The following is a 21,834-nucleotide window of genomic DNA, read 5'->3' on the forward strand; positions in this document are numbered from 1 at the left end:
GTCTGTCTGTCTGCCTGACTCTGTCTGTCAGTCTGTCTGTCTGTCTGTCTCTCTCTGTCTGTCTGTATGCGTGTCTCTCTGTCAGTCTGTCTGTCTGTCTGTCTGTCTCTCTCTGTCCGTCTGTTTGTCTCTCTGCCTGTGTCTGCCTATCTGTCTGTCTGTCTGTCTGTCTGTCTGTCAGACGCTAGTGATGGAGGCCAGGGTCGGGGGCTTGGTCAGCTTGTCCTTCTGCGCGGAAGCAGGGGGTTGTGGGATAGCGCGGAAGTTGAAGGGCGGGCCGACGCTGGTCAGGTGACCGGGGATCATGTGACGGGGGCTCAGGACTGCAGAGTTCTGACGTCTGTTATTCTCCGTCATGATGCTGGAGGTGTTGGAGGCAAGGCTCTCACGAGTCCTGGAGGAGGGGGAGGGGTTGGAGGGAGGAGGGTGAAAGGAGGGGAGGGAGGAGGGGAGGGATGGGAGGGAGGAGGGTGAGAGGAGGGGAGGGAGGAGGGGAGGGGTGGGAGAAGGGGAGGGTGGGAGGAGAGGGTGGAGGAGAGGGGTGGGTGGAGGAGAGGGGTTGGTGGGAGAGGTAGGAGGGGAGGAGAGGGTTCAAACTGTTAACTTTTAAAAAGCAGTTAGTCTGCCTTTAAGAACAGGTTTTTTTGTAAATAACAATACGTGTACAATACACAATGTCAACTTATCTTCTCTTACCTAATGCAGACATTTTAATTTTTTCAGTAATGGTTAAGCACATCCATATCGGATGATGACATAATGGTTACCCTATTTTCAGGGCTGACAGAAAGGGTAGAGGGGGGCAGGGGGGTAATATCAACACAGCTAATATCAAAAAAGAGACGACCATTTTTGACAAATGTAAATGTACTCTGTGCGACTGTAAATGTAAATGTACTCTGACATTATACTAACAGACACCATCAGTACACAGCCAGTGGAGGTTTTGCACAGGGTGTTAGTGATCCCTGTACTAATAAAGGCATTAGACATGTAGGAATACAACAAACAAGGTCACGCTCATCAACAAAAGGAATTTTCAGAAAAGTTAATGAACATGATTTATATCTAAGTGACCCAGAAAGAGTATCCTCCATTTCTGAGCCTGACTTGGCTCTTGGTGACTCCTCAAATGTTTCTAACTCTGTCACAGATGAACATGCTCCATATAGGCTTCCGGTTGAGACACGGACAAGATGGCAGCATAAAGAAGGCTCTCCCGTTCAATTACGTTCTTAAAGTCCCTCAAAACGCCCTAGCGCCCTCTATTGGCCAGCCGATATCTATCAATATCTACCGCCACTGGAAGCAGACATGTTGAGGCAGAGAACGGAGTAACACGTGTAAGTAAAATATATGTGTGTGGTTACTATCGGTAAATCTAGTATAGCTTTCTAAAATATTCAGTAAAGGAAATATCTTCCCCAACCAGATCCACCGAACCTTGAAAGACCTGTAGCCCCTGAAGTTACACGTCTGCTGCTATTTGCCGAAGGCAACGTCTCGGTGAGTTCTACTGAGATGCTACGGTGTTATTGAAACGTGTATGAAACGTGCTGTGCTGATAAAAAGAGACTATCAACTTAGTTATCAAGTTAGACTGACTGAAATGATGTGATAACGTCCTAAACGTTAGCATTATCAACCGTTAGCTTGTTAACATTAGCCACGCTTTTACCCTCTATAACCCGCTATTACCCTCTACCCTTAGTAATTGCAGGGTGATGACTGCCTTGTTATGATGATACCCACTGACAGATGGCAACACGACATATTTACAAACACGAAACTGATTAGCTACCGTATCTGACAAGACTGTCCTGTAGTTGTTCATGTGACTGTTGTTCTAGTGTTTTAGTTTGTCTTTCTATGTGTCTAAATAATGTGTCTAGCTAGAATCTGGCTAGCTAACATTAGTGTAAGACAGTCAAGGCTCAGAACATTTTGATCTTTGTGGTTTCTGGTCGGCCACTCCATTTAACGTATTGTAGTCTTTCATTGAAAAACAAGGACACTACACTTACCATCATTTGATAGAGGATGGAAGGAAAATTCTGTGACGTGGTGATTAAAGTCAATGGCATCGACTTCAACGCACACAAGAATATCCTTTGCGGCTGCAGTCCATATTTCCGGTGAGTGTCTTAACTTTGTGGGGATGTGGCCATGATGGATGGCAGGGATTCACTTGGCATGGATCCAAAGGATAATCAGAAGAAAATAGCCAGATCCTACAAGAGCTTACACATTGTTCTTTGTGGCAGCAATGATACATTCTATAAAAGATAGCATGCAACTATTGATTCATAATATTTGTGTACCCCTCTTTATATTGTCATATACTTGCAGAGGGTGTTTATTATATAGCTGTGCTGTATTGAAAAGAGTATTGAGAAAATCTGGTACAGTATATGGATGATTCCTGACCATCATATCCCTCCTCTCTAAACCCTGACCCACAGAGCTCTCTTCACAATTGTCTGGAACAAAAAGCGGGTGTACAATATTCCTGGTGTGTCACCGGACATGATGCGTCTCATTATTGAGTATGCCTACACACGCTCTGTGCCTGTCACTGACGAGAATGTGGAGCAGCTTCTGGTGGCTGCAGATCAGTTCTCTGTCATGGGCATTGTGCAAGCCTGCTCTGACTACCTAGAGGCCCAGCTGTGCCCGGAGAACTGCATTGGCATCTGTACGTTTGCAGACTTCTACTCCTGCTATGAGCTGAGGCGCAGGTCCTCTCTCTTCATCCTGCATCACTTTAAGGAGATGGTGCGTAGCTCCGAGGAGTTCCTAGAACTCTCGCTGTGGCAGTTTCGTGACATCATTGAGAAGGACGACCTGAATGTGAAGCAGGAAGATGTAGTGTTTGAGGCCATCCTGTGCTGGATTGGCCATTCTCCTCAAGACCGCGAAGCCCAGATCTCGGTGCTGTTGCCTAAGGTGACTGAGAGTTGGACAACACACGTAACACGTAAATGTTTGATGCATTTCATAAAGGCTGCCGACTGCATTCTGTGTCCATATCTGTCTGTGTCTGTTTGCTTAGGTACGCATGGCCTTGATGACAGCAGACTACTTCATGAACAATGTGAAGAATAATCCACTGGTGAGAGCCAATGATGACTGCAAGCCCATCATCATCAACGCACTGAAGGCCATGTTCAGCTCTGACAGCAGCAACCCTCTGACCCGCCCTCGCCTGCCCTATGCCATCTTACTGGCCATCGGTGGTTGGTGTGGTGGCAGCCTCACCAATGGCATTGAGGCGTATGATGCACGGGCTGACCGATGGGTCAATGTGACTCGAGAGGAGGAGAGCGCACGGGCCTTTCACGGTGCTGCCTACCTCAATGGTTTTGTGTACTGCGTGGGAGGCTTTTACGACGTTGACTACTTCAGTAGTGTGCGCAAGTTCAACCCAGTCACACACACTTGGCACCAAGTGGCACCCATGCACTCACGGCGCTGCTGGGTCAGTGTGGCTGTGCTGGGTGGCTGCATCTACGCCATGGGCGGCTTTGATGGCTATGTGCGACTCAACACTGCTGAGCGCTATGAGCCTGAGACCAACCAGTGGACACTCATCTCACCCATGCATGAGCAGAGGAGTGATGCCAGTGCCACCACACTTTTTGGAAAGGTAAGTGGAATAGGTAAGACTAACTGTACCTGGAACACAACTTAATAACTATTGTACAATGAATCTATTAAAAAGCCAGGATGGATGAATTTACAAGTTGCCTTAACTCTAGGTATACATATGTGGTGGTAACAATCGGAATGAGCGGCTGTGTACAGCAGAGTGCTTCAACCCTGAGACCAACCAATGGACTCTGATCGCCCCCATGAGAAGCCGCCGCATTGGGTTGGGGGTCATCGCCTATGGGGAGCAGGTCTATGCGGTGAGACCTACATAAAAATACACAATAAATCAATGCTCAAGTTCTGATATTCTGTTATTGACCCACATTTCTCCTATCCTCTCTTAGGTGGGCGGCTTTGATGGAGCCAACTGTCTGCGACACGCAGAGTGCTACAATCCCCAGACCAACACCTGGCGCGCAGTTCCCACCATGTTGAACCCACGGAGCAACTTTGGCATCGAGGTGGTAGATGATCTTCTGTTTGTGGTGGGCGGCTTCACTGGCACAGGTACCTGCAATGTGGAGTGCTACGATGAGAAGACAGATGAGTGGCATGACGCCCATGACATGGGCATCTTCCGCAGTGGCGTTAGCTGCTGTGTGGTGCACGGACTACCCAATGTGCTCGAGTATGCTGCCCCGCGAGATACCCTGCAGAACCCCCGGGAAGAGCTCAAACTGTCCACCTCCAATAGCATCCTTACTGTCTGACACCATATCTACCCACCATTACCCCCCATCCCTACATGACCCGGTCCTGCCCACTGCAGTCCATCTGGGCAGAGACAGAAACCATCCAAATAAATCCTTCAAGTGCCCATGGAAATCACATAACATTTCTGTCTTTCTTATTGCTTCTATCAGGCCGGGTGGTACAATAATTTTTCTACAATGAACGTATAAGGGAGGCTTTAATTGAATGCTAGTTTGCAATCATGTCTTAACTTTGCTGAGCAAGCCCATGCCCATTAATGTCCATCAATACGTGTATATCTGACGTCTACATGTAAATACCCTCCAAACAAAAGACGAATGTTATCGTTTGCCTTGAAAGATGCATACACATATTGGGCTACACAACAATCATGTAGATTAGCTATCCATTTCAACCCCACATTCAAGACAGATCAGGCATCAAGGTTATATTTAAAAAGTTACTTTGTTGCCCCCTAGTGGGTATTGAATGCAATATGTCATCTGTACAGTTATGTGCTGCTGAACTATGAGTGCGGATAATGATATTGTCAATGGGACTCCATCTTGGAGGACAGTAACTATCCTGTTTATTTGTTTATATATTGTTAGATGTTGAAATGATTGTCAACCCTGTTGCAGATTACTGGACTGATCTGGCTAATCTGCCAGTGGTCGCTATTGCACCTACATCACAGAATTGACTTGGTGTGGTCAACTTCATTATCTGGCAGCGACTAGAGGCCTTTCTTTCCTGACATCTTACCATTTCAATCATGTCCTTTGAGCATTATTGCTTTATGCCCATAGTACGTCAAATCCAATTTGTATGAAAACAAAACAAGCATCTAAAAAGGTCCAGGGTCAGAGTTTCTGAACTCAAAACAAAACTAACTACCTCATCTGTATAAATTATTGATATGTATTTTGTGTGTTTCATAACAGCTGTGTTACTGTGTGTGTGTGTGCGTGCGTGCGTGTGTGTGTGTGTGTGTGTGTGTGTGTGTGTGTGTGTGTGTGTGTGTGTGTGTGCGCGTATGCATGTGTGTGCGTGTGTGTTTTGTGTGGAAAAGGGACAACATCATTGACAAAGTGATGGAGCGCTATTCTCACAGCAGGAGGAAGCAGGAGGACAAGTTCAAAAAGTTCAGGTGAAACATGAAAATAAACACACTCAAAAGCAGACCCTAAATCTAAAATGTCAAATACCACACATGATTAAAGTTCAAGGGGTCATATCCGTTTTACCTCTAAAAGAATGGGAAACAAAACCATGTTGAAGTGGAAGTGTGCTTCAAAGCAAAACTGACAATGGAAACATATTTACTTCTTTATGCTATTAGTGGAAGATGGGTCATGGTCATGTGTGATTACAACACAGTGGGTATTTCTCTCCTCAAGACTCCCTTAGTTTGCTGCCTCTGTCATCACAGTCTTGTTCTCTTTGGACTGCAAGAACTTCAATAAGATAAGTACAGCATCATGGCTCAAATACCCAATGTGACGAACTCTTATGAGCATACACTGCTGCCCTCTGGTGGTCAGAGTGGGATTGATGTAACCAGCAGGGCTCAAACTGGGGATCTCTCCCCTGGATGACCTAAGATTCTACCATTAGGACATCCATTTGGACTGGCAGGGCTACTCATCACGAGAGCTACACTGCCACTACACACTACACCATGCACACTACACACTACACCCTGCACACTGCACACAAGGGAGAGGGGACATCTGTACATCCAACAACTCAGGGAAAACACACCACTGTCCAACTGCATGTGTGTAGGCTTGATCTTAGTGGAACATCAAAACCTTTGAGTTTGAGTGTATGAAGCTTGATCTGTGTAACAATGCATCATGACATGTTGATCTATCATCTTTGAGCCTTTGGTGTTCAGTGTGATCTCCCTGAGACTAGTTTACACAGTAAATACAGTGTGCATTGAACTACAGTACATCTACATTCCTATGTCTAACATTAATCTGGTTATGAATGAAGTATCTATAATCATCATCATCAATATCATCATCTTCATGGTAAATGCCCTCCAGAGACTCTTCTCTTACCCCATGGCTTCAACATCCCCAGAGAGACTAATTTTAGAGGCAGTGGTCCCCTCCTCTCTCTCCCCAGAGAGACTCATTTTAGAGCCAGGGGTCTCCTCCACTCTCTCCTCAAAGGACCTCTTGCTGTAAACCTGAACAATGAACACACGCAGCACATTAAAGGAGACCAAAGTTAAAAACTGTGAAGTGAGAAACTACAGCATAGGAAAGGGACATGAAAGTATGCTGATACTGTATATACAGTATCTCTCTCTCCTGAAGCTAACAAGGGATATTTACAATGTCTCTCTATAACCCTAAAAGTTAACTTTGATCACACAAGCCCATTTTTACATAAAAAAGACATACAGTAAACCAACTAATTGACCCTTCATAGAGGAGTGTATTCAACAGTCTTCTGTCAGTCTTATAGCTCTGCTGATTGGTCAATAGTCACCTTTGTAAAGACTGTTGACTAGTCTAGACACAGTCATTATTATCTATTATTATCTAGGGCCTCATGTAGTTGAACCTACTAGATCACAGTCAGCTGGACAAAATCAGGTTGAGGCTTTCTTAACAGGCTGGTCACATACAGTTGGCTACTGTAGTATGTTAGGGCTACATCATTTTGTGAGATGATACAAAGGCATGCAAGTTTATTCCAATCATATTAAACAGTGAAAAACTATGAAAAACACCAACTTACGGTTATGATCTGTCTCCCACATCAGTGCTCAGCTCTCTGTCTTGCTCCTCACTGATACAGCTCTCCCCTGTATGAACTAGTCTGTCCACATTGTATCACCTCATTGTGTCTGTCTGTCTGTATGTATGTATGTATGTCTGAGACACATGACAGGCTGACAGCTATCACACTTAATGTGTCACCATGGGAGGGGTGGGGCAAGATATTTCTCATCCAATGAAATGATTGTGTGTGAAAACACAGTTGGTTCAAACACAGATACAACCCCCCAAAATAAATAAACTTTTGCCAGTCATAAATTCTCATTTCAACATTATTCTTTTTAATGACGTTTTTTTCTTCTCCAAGTATTTGGTCATTTAAACATTTAAAAGAATTGAGTATACATGATCGCAACAATAAAGAACTTATAGGGATAGGAGGATGGAACTAGAATACTTTGCACATATCAGACCCTCTGGAGCTCTTCCTGGTTCACTGCTTCTCAGGAGGCTGTGTCTCTGGTCGTCGTGGTAACGTTGTGTGTCGTCACAGGGTGACCAGTTCTGGTCGCCGTGGTAACGCTGCGTTGACACCAGAGTCTCCCAGACGGGGGGGGGGGGGGGCGAAGTGTCTAAGGTCATGACACCTCGGAGACTTGGAACCTCAGAGTGAAAGGTAACCGAGGCTCCCCATTGGTGGATTCTGACACCCTCTGAGTTAGAAACTCGGGTATCATCTTTGTACAACGAGTTTCCAAATGAGACATTTCAAAGTGGTAATTCAGACACATGTCGTGAACGCACCATGAGTGTTCCTCCAACAGTCTTGTGTCTCCTGGCAACAACTCTCTCCAGTTACAACATCCAGGAATTCTGGAAAAGGCAAAAAATAACAATCATTTCAGTCCCAAGCCAGGTACATCCTGGAGGGGGCAGGGTAGAGAGGATATTTTAGTTTTCTTGTTGTTGTTGTTGTTGTTGTTGTTGTTGTTGTTTTTGCAGTAGAGTGTTCTAGAAGCAGTAAGACCAGTAAGTGGAAGTCATGCCAGTGTCACGAACAGTCCCATCATCCCTAGGGAGGGAAAGGGGGGGCTTCAGGGTTGCTCCCATCTCCTCCACCTCGATCAGTCCCTCCGTACATCCATCAGACGCCTGCGATGGAGGTCAGTTTGTCTGTCTGTGCGTCTGTGTGTCTGTCTGTCTCTCTAGGTCTGTCTGTCTGTCTGTCAGTCTGCCTGTTTGTCTGTCTGTCTCTCTGTGTGTGTGTGTGTGTGTGTGTGTGTGTGTGTGTGTGTGTGTCTGTCTGTGTGTCTGTCTGCCTGTGTGTCTGTCTCGCTACCTATCTGTCTGCCTGTCAGTCTGTCTGTCTGTCTGTCTGCCTGACTCTGTCTGTCAGTCTGTCTGTCTGTCTCTGTCTGTCTGTATGCGTGTCTCTCTGTCAGTCTGTCTGTCTGTCTGTCTGTCTGTCTCTCTCTGTCCATCTGTTTGTCTCTCTGCCTGTGTCTGCCTATCTGTCTGTCTGTCTGTCTGTCTGTCTGTCTGTCAGACGCTAGTGATGGAGGCCAGGGTCGGGGGCTTGGTCAGCTTGTCCTTCTGCGCGGAAGCAGGGGGTTGTGGGATAGCGCGGAAGTTGAAGGGCGGGCCGACGCTGGTCAGGTGACCGGGGATCATGTGACGGGGGCTCAGGATTGCAGAGTTCTGACGTCTGTTATTCTCCGTCATGATGCTGGAGGTGTTGGAGGCAAGGCTCTCACGAGTCCTGGAGGAGGGGGAGGGGTTGGAGGGAGGAGGGTGAGAGGAGGGGAGGGAGGAGGGGAGGGAGGAGGGTGAGAGGAGGGGAGGGAGGAGGGGAGGGGTGGGAGAAGGGGAGGGTGGGAGGAGAGGGTGGAGGAGAGGGGTGGGTGGAGGAGAGGGGTTGGTGGGAGAGGTAGGAGGGGAGGAGAGGGTTCAAACTGTTAACTTTTAAAAAGCAGTTAGTCTGCCTTTAAGAACAGTTTTTTTTGTAAATAACAATACGTGTACAATACACAATGTCAACTTATCTTCTCTTACCTAATGCAGACATTTTAATTTTTTCAGTAATGGTTAAGCACATCCATATCGGATGATGACATAATGGTTACCCTATTTTCAGGGCTGACAGAAAGGGTAGAGGGGGGCAGGGGGGTAATATCAACACAGCTAATATCAAAAAAGAGACGACCATTTTTGACAAATGTAAATGTACTCTGTGGGACTGTAAATGTAAATGTACTCTGACATTATACTAACAGACACCATCAGTACACAGCCAGTGGAGGTTTTGCACAGGGTGTTAGTGATCCCTGTACTAATAAAGGCATTAGACATGTAGGAATACAACAAACAAGGTCACGCTCATCAACAAAAGGAATTTTCAGAAAAGTTAATGAACATGATTTATATCTAAGTGACCCAGAAAGAGTATCCTCCATTTCTGAGCCTGACTTGGCTCTTGGTGACTCCTCAAATGTTTCTAACTCTGTCACAGATGAACATGCTCCATATAGGCTTCCGGTTGAGACACGGACAAGATGGCAGCATAAAGAAGGCTCTCCCGTTCAATTACGTTCTTAAAGTCCCTCAAAACGCCCTAGCGCCCTCTATTGGCCAGCCGATATCTATCAATATCTACCGCCACTGGAAGCAGACATGTTGAGGCAGAGAACGGAGTAACACGTGTAAGTAAAATATATGTGTGTGGTTACTATCGGTAAATCTAGTATAGCTTTCTAAAATATTCAGTAAAGGAAATATCTTCCCCAACCAGATCCACCGAACCTTGAAAGACCTGTAGCCCCTGAAGTTACACGTCTGCTGCTATTTGCCGAAGGCAACGTCTCGGTGAGTTCTACTGAGATGCTACGGTGTTATTGAAACGTGTATGAAACGTGCTGTGCTGATAAAAAGAGACTATCAACTTAGTTATCAAGTTAGACTGACTGAAATGATGTGATAACGTCCTAAACGTTAGCATTATCAACCGTTAGCTTGTTAACATTAGCCACGCTATTACCCTCTATTACCCTCTACCCTTAGTAATTGCAGGGTGATGACTGCCTTGTTATGATGATACCCACTGACAGATGGCAACACGACATATTTACAAACACGAAACTGATTAGCTACCGTATCTGACAAGACTGTCCTGTAGTTGTTCATGTGACTGTTGTTCTAGTGTTTTAGTTTGTCTTTCTATGTGTCTAAATAATGTGTCTAGCTAGAATCTGGCTAGCTAACATTAGTGTAAGACAGTCAAGGCTCAGAACATTTTGATCTTTGTGGTTTCTGGTCGGCCACTCCATTTAACGTATTGTAGTCCTTCATTGAAAAACAAGGACACTACACTTACCATCATTTGATAGAGGATGGAAGGAAAATTCTGTGACGTGGTGATTAAAGTCAATGGCATCGACTTCAACGCACACAAGAATATCCTTTGCGGCTGCAGTCCATATTTCCGGTGAGTGTCTTAACTTTGTGGGGATGTGGCCATGATGGATGGCAGGGATTCACTTGGCATGGATCCAAAGGATAATCAGAAGAAAATAGCCAGATCCTACAAGAGCTTACACATTGTTCTTTGTGGCAGCAATGATACATTCTATAAAAGATAGCATGCAACTATTGATTCATAATATTTGTGTACCCCTCTTTATATTGTCATATACTTGCAGAGGGTGTTTATTATATAGCTGTGCTGTATTGAAAAGAGTATTGAGAAAATCTGGTACAGTATATGGATGATTCCTGACCATCATATCCCTCCTCTCTAAACCCTGACCCACAGAGCTCTCTTCACAATTGTCTGGAACAACATAGAAAAGCGGGTGTACAATATTCCTGGTGTGTCACCGGACATGATGCGTCTCATTATTGAGTATGCCTACACACGCTCTGTGCCTGTCACTGACGAGAATGTGGAGCAGCTTCTGGTGGCTGCAGATCAGTTCTCTGTCATGGGCATTGTGCAAGCCTGCTCTGACTACCTAGAGGCCCAGCTGTGCCCGGAGAACTGCATTGGCATCTGTACGTTTGCAGACTTCTACTCCTGCTATGAGCTGAGGCGCAGGTCCTCTCTCTTCATCCTGCATCACTTTAAGGAGATGGTGCGTAGCTCCGAGGAGTTCCTAGAACTCTCGCTGTGGCAGTTTCGTGACATCATTGAGAAGGACGACCTGAATGTGAAGCAGGAAGATGTAGTGTTTGAGGCCATCCTGTGCTGGATTGGCCATTCTCCTCAAGACCGCGAAGCCCAGATCTCGGTGCTGTTGCCTAAGGTGACTGAGAGTTGGACAACACACGTAACACGTAAATGTTTGATGCGTTTCATAAAGGCTGCCGACTGCATTCTGTGTCCATATCTGTCTGTGTCTGTTTGCTTAGGTACGCATGGCCTTGATGACAGCAGACTACTTCATGAACAATGTGAAGAATAATCCACTGGTGAGAGCCAATGATGACTGCAAGCCCATCATCATCAACGCACTGAAGGCCATGTTCAGCTCTGACAGCAGCAACCCTCTGACCCGCCCTCGCCTGCCCTATGCCATCTTACTGGCCATCGGTGGTTGGTGTGGTGGCAGCCTCACCAATGGCATTGAGGCGTATGATGCACGGGCTGACCGATGGGTCAATGTGACTCGAGAGGAGGAGAGCGCACGGGCCTTTCACGGTGCTGCCTACCTCAATGGTTTTGTGTACTGCGTGGGAGGCTTCAGTAGTGTGCGCAAGTTCAACCCAGTCACACACACTTGGCACCAAGTGGCACCCATGCACTCACGGCGCTGCTGGGTCAGTGTGGCTGTGCTGGGTGGCTGCATCTACGCCATGGGCGGCTTTGATGGCTATGTGCGACTCAACACTGCTGAGCGCTATGAGCCTGAGACCAACCAGTGGACACTCATCTCACCCATGCATGAGCAGAGAACTGATGCCAGTGCCACCACACTTTTTGGAAAGGTAAGTGGAATAGGTAAGACTAACTGTACCTGGAACACAACTTGATAACTATTGTACAATGAATCTATTAAAAAGCCAGGATGGATGAATTTACAAGTTGCCTTAACTCTAGGTATACATATGTGGTGGTTCCAATGGGAATGAGTGGCTGTGTACAGCAGAGTGCTTCAACCCTGAGACCAACCAATGGACTCTGATCGCCCCCATGAGAAGACGACGTTGTGGGTTGGGGGTCATCGCCTATGGGGAGCAGGTCTATGCGGTGAGACCTACATAAAAATACACAATAAATCTATGCTCAAGTTCTGATATTCTGTTATTGACCCACATTTCTCCTATCCTCTCTTAGGTGGGCGGCTTTGATGGAGCCAACTGTCTGCGACACGCAGAGTGCTACAATCCCCAGACCAACACCTGGCGCGCAGTTCCCACCATGTTAAACCCACGGAGCAACTTTGGCATCGAGGTGGTGGATGATCTTCTGTTTGTGGTGGGCGGTTCACTGTGCTTCACTGGCACAGGTACAGATACCTGCAATGTGGAGTGCTACGATGAGAAGACAGATGAGTGGCATGACGCCCATGACATGGGCATCTTCCGCAGAGGCGTTAGCTGCTGTGTGGTGCACGGACTACCCAATGTGCTCGAGTATGCTGCCCCGCGAGATACCCTGCAGAACCCCCGGGAGGAGCTCAAACTGTCCACCTCCAATAGCATCCTTACTGTCTGACACCATATCTACCCACCATTACCCCCCATCCCTACATGACCCGGTCCTGCCCACTGCAGTCCATCTGGGCAGAGACAGAAACCATCCAAATAAATCCTTCAAGTGCCCATGGAAATCACATAACATTTCTGTCTTTCTTATTGCTTCTATCAGGCCGGGTGGTACAATATTTTTTCTACAATGAACGTATAAGGGAGGCTTTAATTGAATGCTATTTTGCAATCATGTCTTAACTTTGCTGGGCAAGCCCATGCCCATTAATGTCCATCAATACGTGTATATCTGACGTCTACATGTAAATACCCTCCAAACAAAAGACGAATGTTATCGTTTGCCTTGAAAGATGCATACACATATTGGGCTACACAACAATCATGTAGATTAGCTATCCATTTCAACCCCACATTCAAGACAGATCAGGCATCAAGGTTATATTTAAAAAGTTACTTTGTTGCCCCCTAGTGGGTATTGAATGCAATATGTCATCTGTACAGTTATGTGCTGCTGAACTATGAGTGCGGATAATGATATTGTCAATGGGACTCCATCTTGGAGGACAGTAACTATCCTGTTTATTTGTTTATATATTGTTAGATGTTGAAATGATTGTCAACCCTGTTGCAGATTACTGGACTGATCTGGCTAATCTGCCAGTGGTCGCTATTGCACCTACATCACAGAATTGACTTGGTGTGGTCAACTTCATTATCTGGCAGCGACTAGAGGCCTTTCTTTCCTGACATCTTACCATTTCAATCATGTCCTTTGAGCATTATTGCTTTATGCCCATAGTACGTCAAATCCAATTTGTATGAAAACAAAACAAGCATCTAAAAAGGTCCAGGGTCAGAGTTTCTGAACTCAAACCAAACCTAACTACCTCATCTGTATAAATTCTTGATATGTATTTTGTGTGTTTCATAACAGCTGTGTTACTGTGTGTGTGTGTGTGTGTGCGTTGCGTGCGTGCGTGCGTGTGTGTGTGTGTGTGTGTGCGCGTATGCATGTGTGTGCGTGTGTGTTTTGTGTGAAAAAGGGACAACATCATTGACAAAGTGATGGAGCGCTATTCTCACAGCTGGAGGAAGCAGGAGGACAATTTCAAAAAGTTCAGGTGAAACATGAAAATAAACACACTCAAAAGTGCTTCAAAGCAAAACTGACAATGGAAACATATTTACTTCTTTATGCTATTAGTGGAAGATGGGTCATGGTCATGTGTGATTACAACACAGTGGGTATTTCTCTCCTCAAGACTCCCTTAGTTTCCTGCCTCTGTCATCACAGTCTTGTTCTCTTTGGACTGCAAGAACTTCAATAAGATAAGTACAGCATCATGGCCCAATGTGACGAACTCTTATGAGCATACACTGCTGCCCTCTGGTGGTCAGAGTGGGATTGATGTAACCAGCAGGGCTCAAACTGGGGATCTCTCCCCTGGATGACCTAAGATTCTACCATTAGGACATCCATTTGGACTGGCAGGGCTACTCATCACGAGAGCTACACTGCCACTACACACTACACTACACCATGCACACTACACACTACACCCTGCACACTGCACACAAGGGAGAGGGGACATCTGTACATCCAACAACTCAGGGAAAACACACCACTGTCCAACTGCATGTGTGTAGGCTTGATCTTAGTGGAACATCAAAACCTTTGAGTTTGAGTGTATGAAGCTTGATCTGTGTAACAATGCATCATGACATGTTGATCTATCATCTTTGAGCCTTTGGTGTTCAGTGTGATCTCCCTGAGACTAGTTTACACAGTAAATACAGTGTGCATTGAACTACAGTACATCTACATTCCTATGTCTAACATTAATCTGGTTATGAATGAAGTATCTATAATCATCATCATCAATATCATCATCTTCATGGTAAATGCCCTCCAGAGACTCTTCTCTTACCCCATGGCTTCAACATCCCCAGAGAGACTAATTTTAGAGGCAGTGGTCCCCTCCTCTCTCTCCCCAGAGAGACTCATTTTAGAGCCAGGGGTCTCCTCCACTCTCTCCTCAAAGGACCTCTTGCTGTAAACCTGAACAATGAACACACGCAGCACATTAAAGGAGACCAAAGTTAAAAACTGTGAAGTGAGAAACTACAGCATAGGAAAGGGACATGAAAGTATGCTGATACTGTATATACAGTATCTCTCTCTCCTGAAGCTAACAAGGGATATTTACAATGTCTCTCTATAACCCTAAAAGTTAACTTTGATCACACAAGCCCATTTTTACATAAAAAAGACATACAGTAAACCAACTAATTGACCCTTCATAGAGGAGTGTATTCAACAGTCTTCTGTCAGTCTTATAGCTCTGCTGATTGGTCAATAGTGACCTTTGTAAAGACTGTTGACTAGTCTAGACACAGTCATTATTATCTATTATTATCTAGGGCCTCATGTAGTTGAACCTACTAGATCACAGTCAGCTGGACAAAATCAGGTTGAGGCTTTCTTAACAGGCTGGTCACATACAGTTGGCTACTGTAGTATGTTAGGGCTACATCATTTTGTGAGATGATACAAAGGCATGCAAGTTTATTCAAATCATATTAAACAGTGAAAAACTATGTAAAACACCAACTTACGGTTATGATCTGTCTCCCACATCAGTGCTCAGCTCTCTGTCTTGCTCCTCACTGATACAGCTCTCCCCTGTATGAACTAGTCTGTCCACATTGTATCACCTCATTGTGTCTGTCTGTCTGTATGTATGTATGTATGTATGTATGTATGTATGTATGTATGTATGTATGTATGTATGTATGTATGTATGTATGTATGTATGTCTGAGACACATGACAGGCTGACAGCTATCACACTTAATGTGTCACCATGGGAGGGGTGGGGCAAGATATTTCTCATCCAATGAAATGATTGTGTGTGAAAACACAGGTGGTTCAAACACAGATACAACCCCCAAAAATAAATAAACTTTTGCCAGTCATAAATTCTCATTTCAACATTATTCTTTTTAATGACGTTTTTTTCTTCTCCAAGTATTTGGTCATTTAAACATTTAAAAGAATTGAGTATACATGATCGCAACAATAAAGAACTTATAGGGATAGGAGGATGGAACTAGAATACTTTGCACATATCAGACCCTCTGGAGCTCTTCCTGGTTCACTGCTTCTCAGGAGGCTGTGTCTCTGGTCGTCGTGGTAACGTTGTGTGTCGTCACAGGGTGACCAGTTCTGGTCGCCGTGGTAACGCTGCGTTGACACCAGAGTCTCCCAGACGGGGGGGGGGGGGGGGGGGGGGGCGAGGTGTCTAAGGTCATGACACCTCGGAGACTTGGAACCTCAGAGTGAAAGGTAACCGAGGCTTCCCATTGGTGGATTCTGACACCCTCTGAGTCAGAAACTCGGGTATCATCTTTGTACAACGAGTTTCCAAATGAGACATTTCAAAGTGGTAATTCAGACACATGTCGTGAACGCACCACGAGTGTTCCTCCAACAGTCTGTGTCTCCTGGCAACAACTCTCTCCAGTTACAACATCCAGGAATTCTGGAAAAGGCAAAAAATAACAATCATTTCAGTCCCAAGCCAGGTACATCCTGGAGGGGGCAGGGTAGAGAGGATATTTTAGTTTTCTTGTTGTTGTTGTTGTTGTTGTTGTTTTTGCAGTAGAGTGTTCTAGAAGCAGTAAGAACAGTAAGTGGAAGTCATGCCAGTGTCACGAACAGTCCCATCATCCCTAGGGAGGGAAAGGGGGGGGGGGGGGCTTCAGGGTTGCTCCCATCTCCTCCACCTCTATCAGTCCCTCCGTACATCCATCAGACGCCTGCGATGGAGGTCAGTTTGTCTGTCTGTGCGTCTGTGTGTCTGTCTGTCTGTCTCTCTAGGTCTGTCTGTCTGTCAGTCTGCCTGTTTGTCTGTCTGTCTGTCTCTCTGTGTGTGTGTGTGTGTGTGTGTGTGTCTGTCTGTCTGTCTGCCTGTGTGTCTGTCTCGCTACCTATATGTCTGCCTGTCAGTCTGTCTGTCTGTCTGTCTGTCTGCCTGACTCTGTCTGTCAGTCTGTCTGTCTGTCTGTCTCTCTCTGTCTGTCTGTATGCGTGTCTCTCTGTCAGTCTGTCTGTCTGTCTGTCTGTCTCTCTCTGTCCGTCTGTTTGTCTCTCTGCCTGTGTCTGCCTATCTGTCTGTCTGTCTGTCTGTCTGTCTGTCAGACGCTAGTGATGGAGGCCAGGGTCGGGGGCTTGGTCAGCTTGTCCTTCTGCGCGGAAGCAGGGGGTTGTGGGATAGCGCGGAAGTTGAAGGGCGGGCCGACGCTGGTCAGGTGACCGGGGATCATGTGACGGGGGCTCAGGACTGCAGAGTTCTGACGTCTGTTATTCTCCGTCATGATGCTGGAGGTGTTGGAGGCAAGGCTCTCACGAGTCCTGGAGGAGGGGGAGGGGTTGGAGGGAGGAGGGTGAAAGGAGGGGAGGGAGGAGGGGAGGGATGGGAGGGAGGAGGGTGAGAGGAGGGGAGGGAGGAGGGGAGGGGTGGGAGAAGGGGAGGGTGGGAGGAGAGGGTGGAGGAGAGGGGTGGGTGGAGGAGAGGGGTTGGTGGGAGAGGTAGGAGGGGAGGAGAGGGTTCAAACTGTTAACTTTTAAAAAGCAGTTAGTCTGCCTTTAAGAACAGGTTTTTTTGTAAATAACAATACGTGTACAATACACAATGTCAACTTATCTTCTCTTACCTAATGCAGACATTTTAATTTTTTCAGTAATGGTTAAGCACATCCATATCGGATGATGACATAATGGTTACCATATTTTCAGGGCTGACAGAAAGGGTAGAGGGGGGCAGGGGGGTAATATCAACACAGCTAATATCAAAAAAGAGACGACCATTTTTGACAAATGTAAATGTACTCTGTGGGACTGTAAATGTAAATGTACTCTGACATTATACTAACAGACACCATCAGTACACAGCCAGTGGAGGTTTTGCACAGGGTGTTAGTGATCCCTGTACTAATAAAGGCATTAGACATGTAGGAATACAACAAACAAGGTCACGCTCATCAACAAAAGGAATTTTCAGAAAAGTTAATGAACATGATTTATATCTAAGTGACCCAGAAAGAGTATCCTCCATTTCTGAGCCTGACTTGGCTCTTGGTGACTCCTCAAATGTTTCTAACTCTGTCACAGATGAACATGCTCCATATAGGCTTCCGGTTGAGACACGGACAAGATGGCAGCATAAAGAAGGCTCTCCCGTTCAATTACGTTCTTAAAGTCCCTCAAAACGCCCTAGCGCCCTCTATTGGCCAGCCGATATCTATCAATATCTACCGCCACTGGAAGCAGGTTGAGGCAGAGAACGGAGTAACACGTGTAAGTAAAATATATGTGTGTGGTTACTATCGGTAAATCTAGTATAGCTTTCTAAAATATTCAGTAAAGGAAATATCTTCCCCAACCAGATCCACCGAACCTTGAAAGACCTGTAGCCCCTGAAGTTACACGTCTGCTGCTATTTGCCGAAGGCAACGTCTCGGTGAGTTCTACTGAGATGCTACGGTGTTATTGAAACGTGTATGAAACGTGCTGTGCTGATAAAAAGAGACTATCAACTTAGTTATCAAGTTAGACTGACTGAAATGATGTGATAACGTCCTAAACGTTAGCATTATCAACCGTTAGCTTGTTAACATTAGCCACGCTTTTACCCTCTATAACCCGCTATTACCCTCTACCCTTAGTAATTGCAGGGTGATGACTGCCTTGTTATGATGATACCCACTGACAGATGGCAACACGACATATTTACAAACACGAAACTGATTAGCTACCGTATCTGACAAGACTGTCCTGTAGTTGTTCATGTGACTGTTGTTCTAGTGTTTTAGTTTGTCTTTCTATGTGTCTAAATAATGTGTCTAGCTAGAATCTGGCTAGCTAACATTAGTGTAAGACAGTCAAGGCTCAGAACATTTTGATCTTTGTGGTTTCTGGTCGGCCACTCCATTTAACGTATTGTAGTCTTTCATTGAAAAACAAGGACACTACACTTACCATCATTTGATAGAGGATGGAAGGAAAATTCTGTGACGTGGTGATTAAAGTCAATGGCATCGACTTCAACGCACACAAGAATATCCTTTGCGGCTGCAGTCCATATTTCCGGTGAGTGTCTTAACTTTGTGGGGATGTGGCCATGATGGATGGCAGGGATTCACTTGGCATGGATCCAAAGGATAATCAGAAGAAAATAGCCAGATCCTACAAGAGCTTACACATTGTTCTTTGTGGCAGCAATGATACATTCTATAAAAGATAGCATGCAACTATTGATTCATAATATTTGTGTACCCCTCTTTATATTGTCATATACTTGCAGAGGGTGTTTATTATATAGCTGTGCTGTATTGAAAAGAGTATTGAGAAAATCTGGTACAGTATATGGATGATTCCTGACCATCATATCCCTCCTCTCTAAACCCTGACCCACAGAGCTCTCTTCACAATTGTCTGGAACAAAAAGCGGGTGTACAATATTCCTGGTGTGTCACCGGACATGATGCGTCTCATTATTGAGTATGCCTACACACGCTCTGTGCCTGTCACTGACGAGAATGTGGAGCAGCTTCTGGTGGCTGCAGATCAGTTCTCTGTCATGGGCATTGTGCAAGCCTGCTCTGACTACCTAGAGGCCCAGCTGTGCCCGGAGAACTGCATTGGCATCTGTACGTTTGCAGACTTCTACTCCTGCTATGAGCTGAGGCGCAGGTCCTCTCTCTTCATCCTGCATCACTTTAAGGAGATGGTGCGTAGCTCCGAGGAGTTCCTAGAACTCTCGCTGTGGCAGTTTCGTGACATCATTGAGAAGGACGACCTGAATGTGAAGCAGGAAGATGTAGTGTTTGAGGCCATCCTGTGCTGGATTGGCCATTCTCCTCAAGACCGCGAAGCCCAGATCTCGGTGCTGTTGCCTAAGGTGACTGAGAGTTGGACAACACACGTAACACGTAAATGTTTGATGCATTTCATAAAGGCTGCCGACTGCATTCTGTGTCCATATCTGTCTGTGTCTGTTTGCTTAGGTACGCATGGCCTTGATGACAGCAGACTACTTCATGAACAATGTGAAGAATAATCCACTGGTGAGAGCCAATGATGACTGCAAGCCCATCATCATCAACGCACTGAAGGCCATGTTCAGCTCTGACAGCAGCAACCCTCTGACCCGCCCTCGCCTGCCCTATGCCATCTTACTGGCCATCGGTGGTTGGTGTGGTGGCAGCCTCACCAATGGCATTGAGGCGTATGATGCACGGGCTGACCGATGGGTCAATGTGACTCGAGAGGAGGAGAGCGCACGGGCCTTTCACGGTGCTGCCTACCTCAATGGTTTTGTGTACTGCGTGGGAGGCTTTTACGACGTTGACTACTTCAGTAGTGTGCGCAAGTTCAACCCAGTCACACACACTTGGCACCAAGTGGCACCCATGCACTCACGGCGCTGCTGGGTCAGTGTGGCTGTGCTGGGTGGCTGCATCTACGCCATGGGCGGCTTTGATGGCTATGTGCGACTCAACACTGCTGAGCGCTATGAGCCTGAGACCAACCAGTGGACACTCATCTCACCCATGCATGAGCAGAGGAGTGATGCCAGTGCCACCACACTTTTTGGAAAGGTAAGTGGAATAGGTAAGACTAACTGTACCTGGAACACAACTTAATAACTATTGTACAATGAATCTATTAAAAAGCCAGGATGGATGAATTTACAAGTTGCCTTAACTCTAGGTATACATATGTGGTGGTAACAATCGGAATGAGCGGCTGTGTACAGCAGAGTGCTTCAACCCTGAGACCAACCAATGGACTCTGATCGCCCCCATGAGAAGCCGCCGCATTGGGTTGGGGGTCATCGCCTATGGGGAGCAGGTCTATGCGGTGAGACCTACATAAAAATACACAATAAATCAATGCTCAAGTTCTGATATTCTGTTATTGACCCACATTTCTCCTATCCTCTCTTAGGTGGGCGGCTTTGATGGAGCCAACTGTCTGCGACACGCAGAGTGCTACAATCCCCAGACCAACACCTGGCGCGCAGTTCCCACCATGTTGAACCCACGGAGCAACTTTGGCATCGAGGTGGTAGATGATCTTCTGTTTGTGGTGGGCGGCTTCACTGGCACAGGTACCTGCAATGTGGAGTGCTACGATGAGAAGACAGATGAGTGGCATGACGCCCATGACATGGGCATCTTCCGCAGTGGCGTTAGCTGCTGTGTGGTGCACGGACTACCCAATGTGCTCGAGTATGCTGCCCCGCGAGATACCCTGCAGAACCCCCGGGAGGAGCTCAAACTGTCCACCTCCAATAGCATCCTTACTGTCTGACACCATATCTACCCACCATTACCCCCCATCCCTACATGACCCGGTCCTGCCCACTGCAGTCCATCTGGGCAGAGACAGAAACCATCCAAATAAATCCTTCAAGTGCCCATGGAAATCACATAACATTTCTGTCTTTCTTATTGCTTCTATCAGGCCGGGTGGTACAATAATTTTTCTACAATGAACGTATAAGGGAGGCTTTAATTGAATGCTAGTTTGCAATCATGTCTTAACTTTGCTGAGCAAGCCCATGCCCATTAATGTCCATCAATACGTGTATATCTGACGTCTACATGTAAATACCCTCCAAACAAAAGACGAATGTTATCGTTTGCCTTGAAAGATGCATACACATATTGGGCTACACAACAATCATGTAGATTAGCTATCCATTTCAACCCCACATTCAAGACAGATCAGGCATCAAGGTTATATTTAAAAAGTTACTTTGTTGCCCCCTAGTGGGTATTGAATGCAATATGTCATCTGTACAGTTATGTGCTGCTGAACTATGAGTGCGGATAATGATATTGTCAATGGGACTCCATCTTGGAGGACAGTAACTATCCTGTTTATTTGTTTATATATTGTTAGATGTTGAAATGATTGTCAACCCTGTTGCAGATTACTGGACTGATCTGGCTAATCTGCCAGTGGTCGCTATTGCACCTAC

General features: G+C 45.9%; 3 protein-coding genes across 3 annotated transcripts; all 3 read left to right on the forward strand.

Moving 5' to 3' along the window:
* Positions 1-2,526: 2,526 nt before the first annotated feature.
* LOC308160762 (kelch-like protein 10) lies at positions 2,527-4,361 on the forward strand (the record flags this gene model as incomplete). The annotated part of the gene is made up of 4 exons (XM_080534703.1): positions 2,527-2,946; positions 3,053-3,646; positions 3,759-3,908; positions 3,996-4,361. 4 exons carry the CDS (start codon positions 2,527-2,529, stop codon positions 4,359-4,361), a joined length of 1,530 nt encoding a protein of 509 aa, XP_080390829.1.
* Positions 4,362-10,960: 6,599 nt separating this feature from the next.
* On the forward strand, positions 10,961-12,792 carry LOC308160763 (kelch-like protein 10; the record flags this gene model as incomplete). Its single annotated transcript, XM_080534704.1, has 4 exons — positions 10,961-11,380; positions 11,487-12,062; positions 12,175-12,324; positions 12,412-12,792. 4 exons carry the CDS (start codon positions 10,961-10,963, stop codon positions 12,790-12,792), a joined length of 1,527 nt encoding a protein of 508 aa, XP_080390830.1.
* Positions 12,793-19,326: 6,534 nt separating this feature from the next.
* Positions 19,327-21,161, forward strand: LOC308160764 (kelch-like protein 10; the record flags this gene model as incomplete). The annotated part of the gene is made up of 4 exons (XM_080534705.1): positions 19,327-19,746; positions 19,853-20,446; positions 20,559-20,708; positions 20,796-21,161. The coding sequence occupies 4 exons, from the start codon at positions 19,327-19,329 to the stop codon at positions 21,159-21,161; spliced, it is 1,530 nt and encodes a 509-aa protein (XP_080390831.1).
* Positions 21,162-21,834: the final 673 nt, after the last annotated feature.

The sequence above is a fragment of the Nansenia antarctica genome (genome assembly GCF_963989245.1).
Source record: "Nansenia antarctica genome assembly, chromosome: 6".
In the NCBI taxonomy this organism is placed as follows: domain Eukaryota; kingdom Metazoa; phylum Chordata; class Actinopteri; order Argentiniformes; family Microstomatidae; genus Nansenia; species Nansenia antarctica.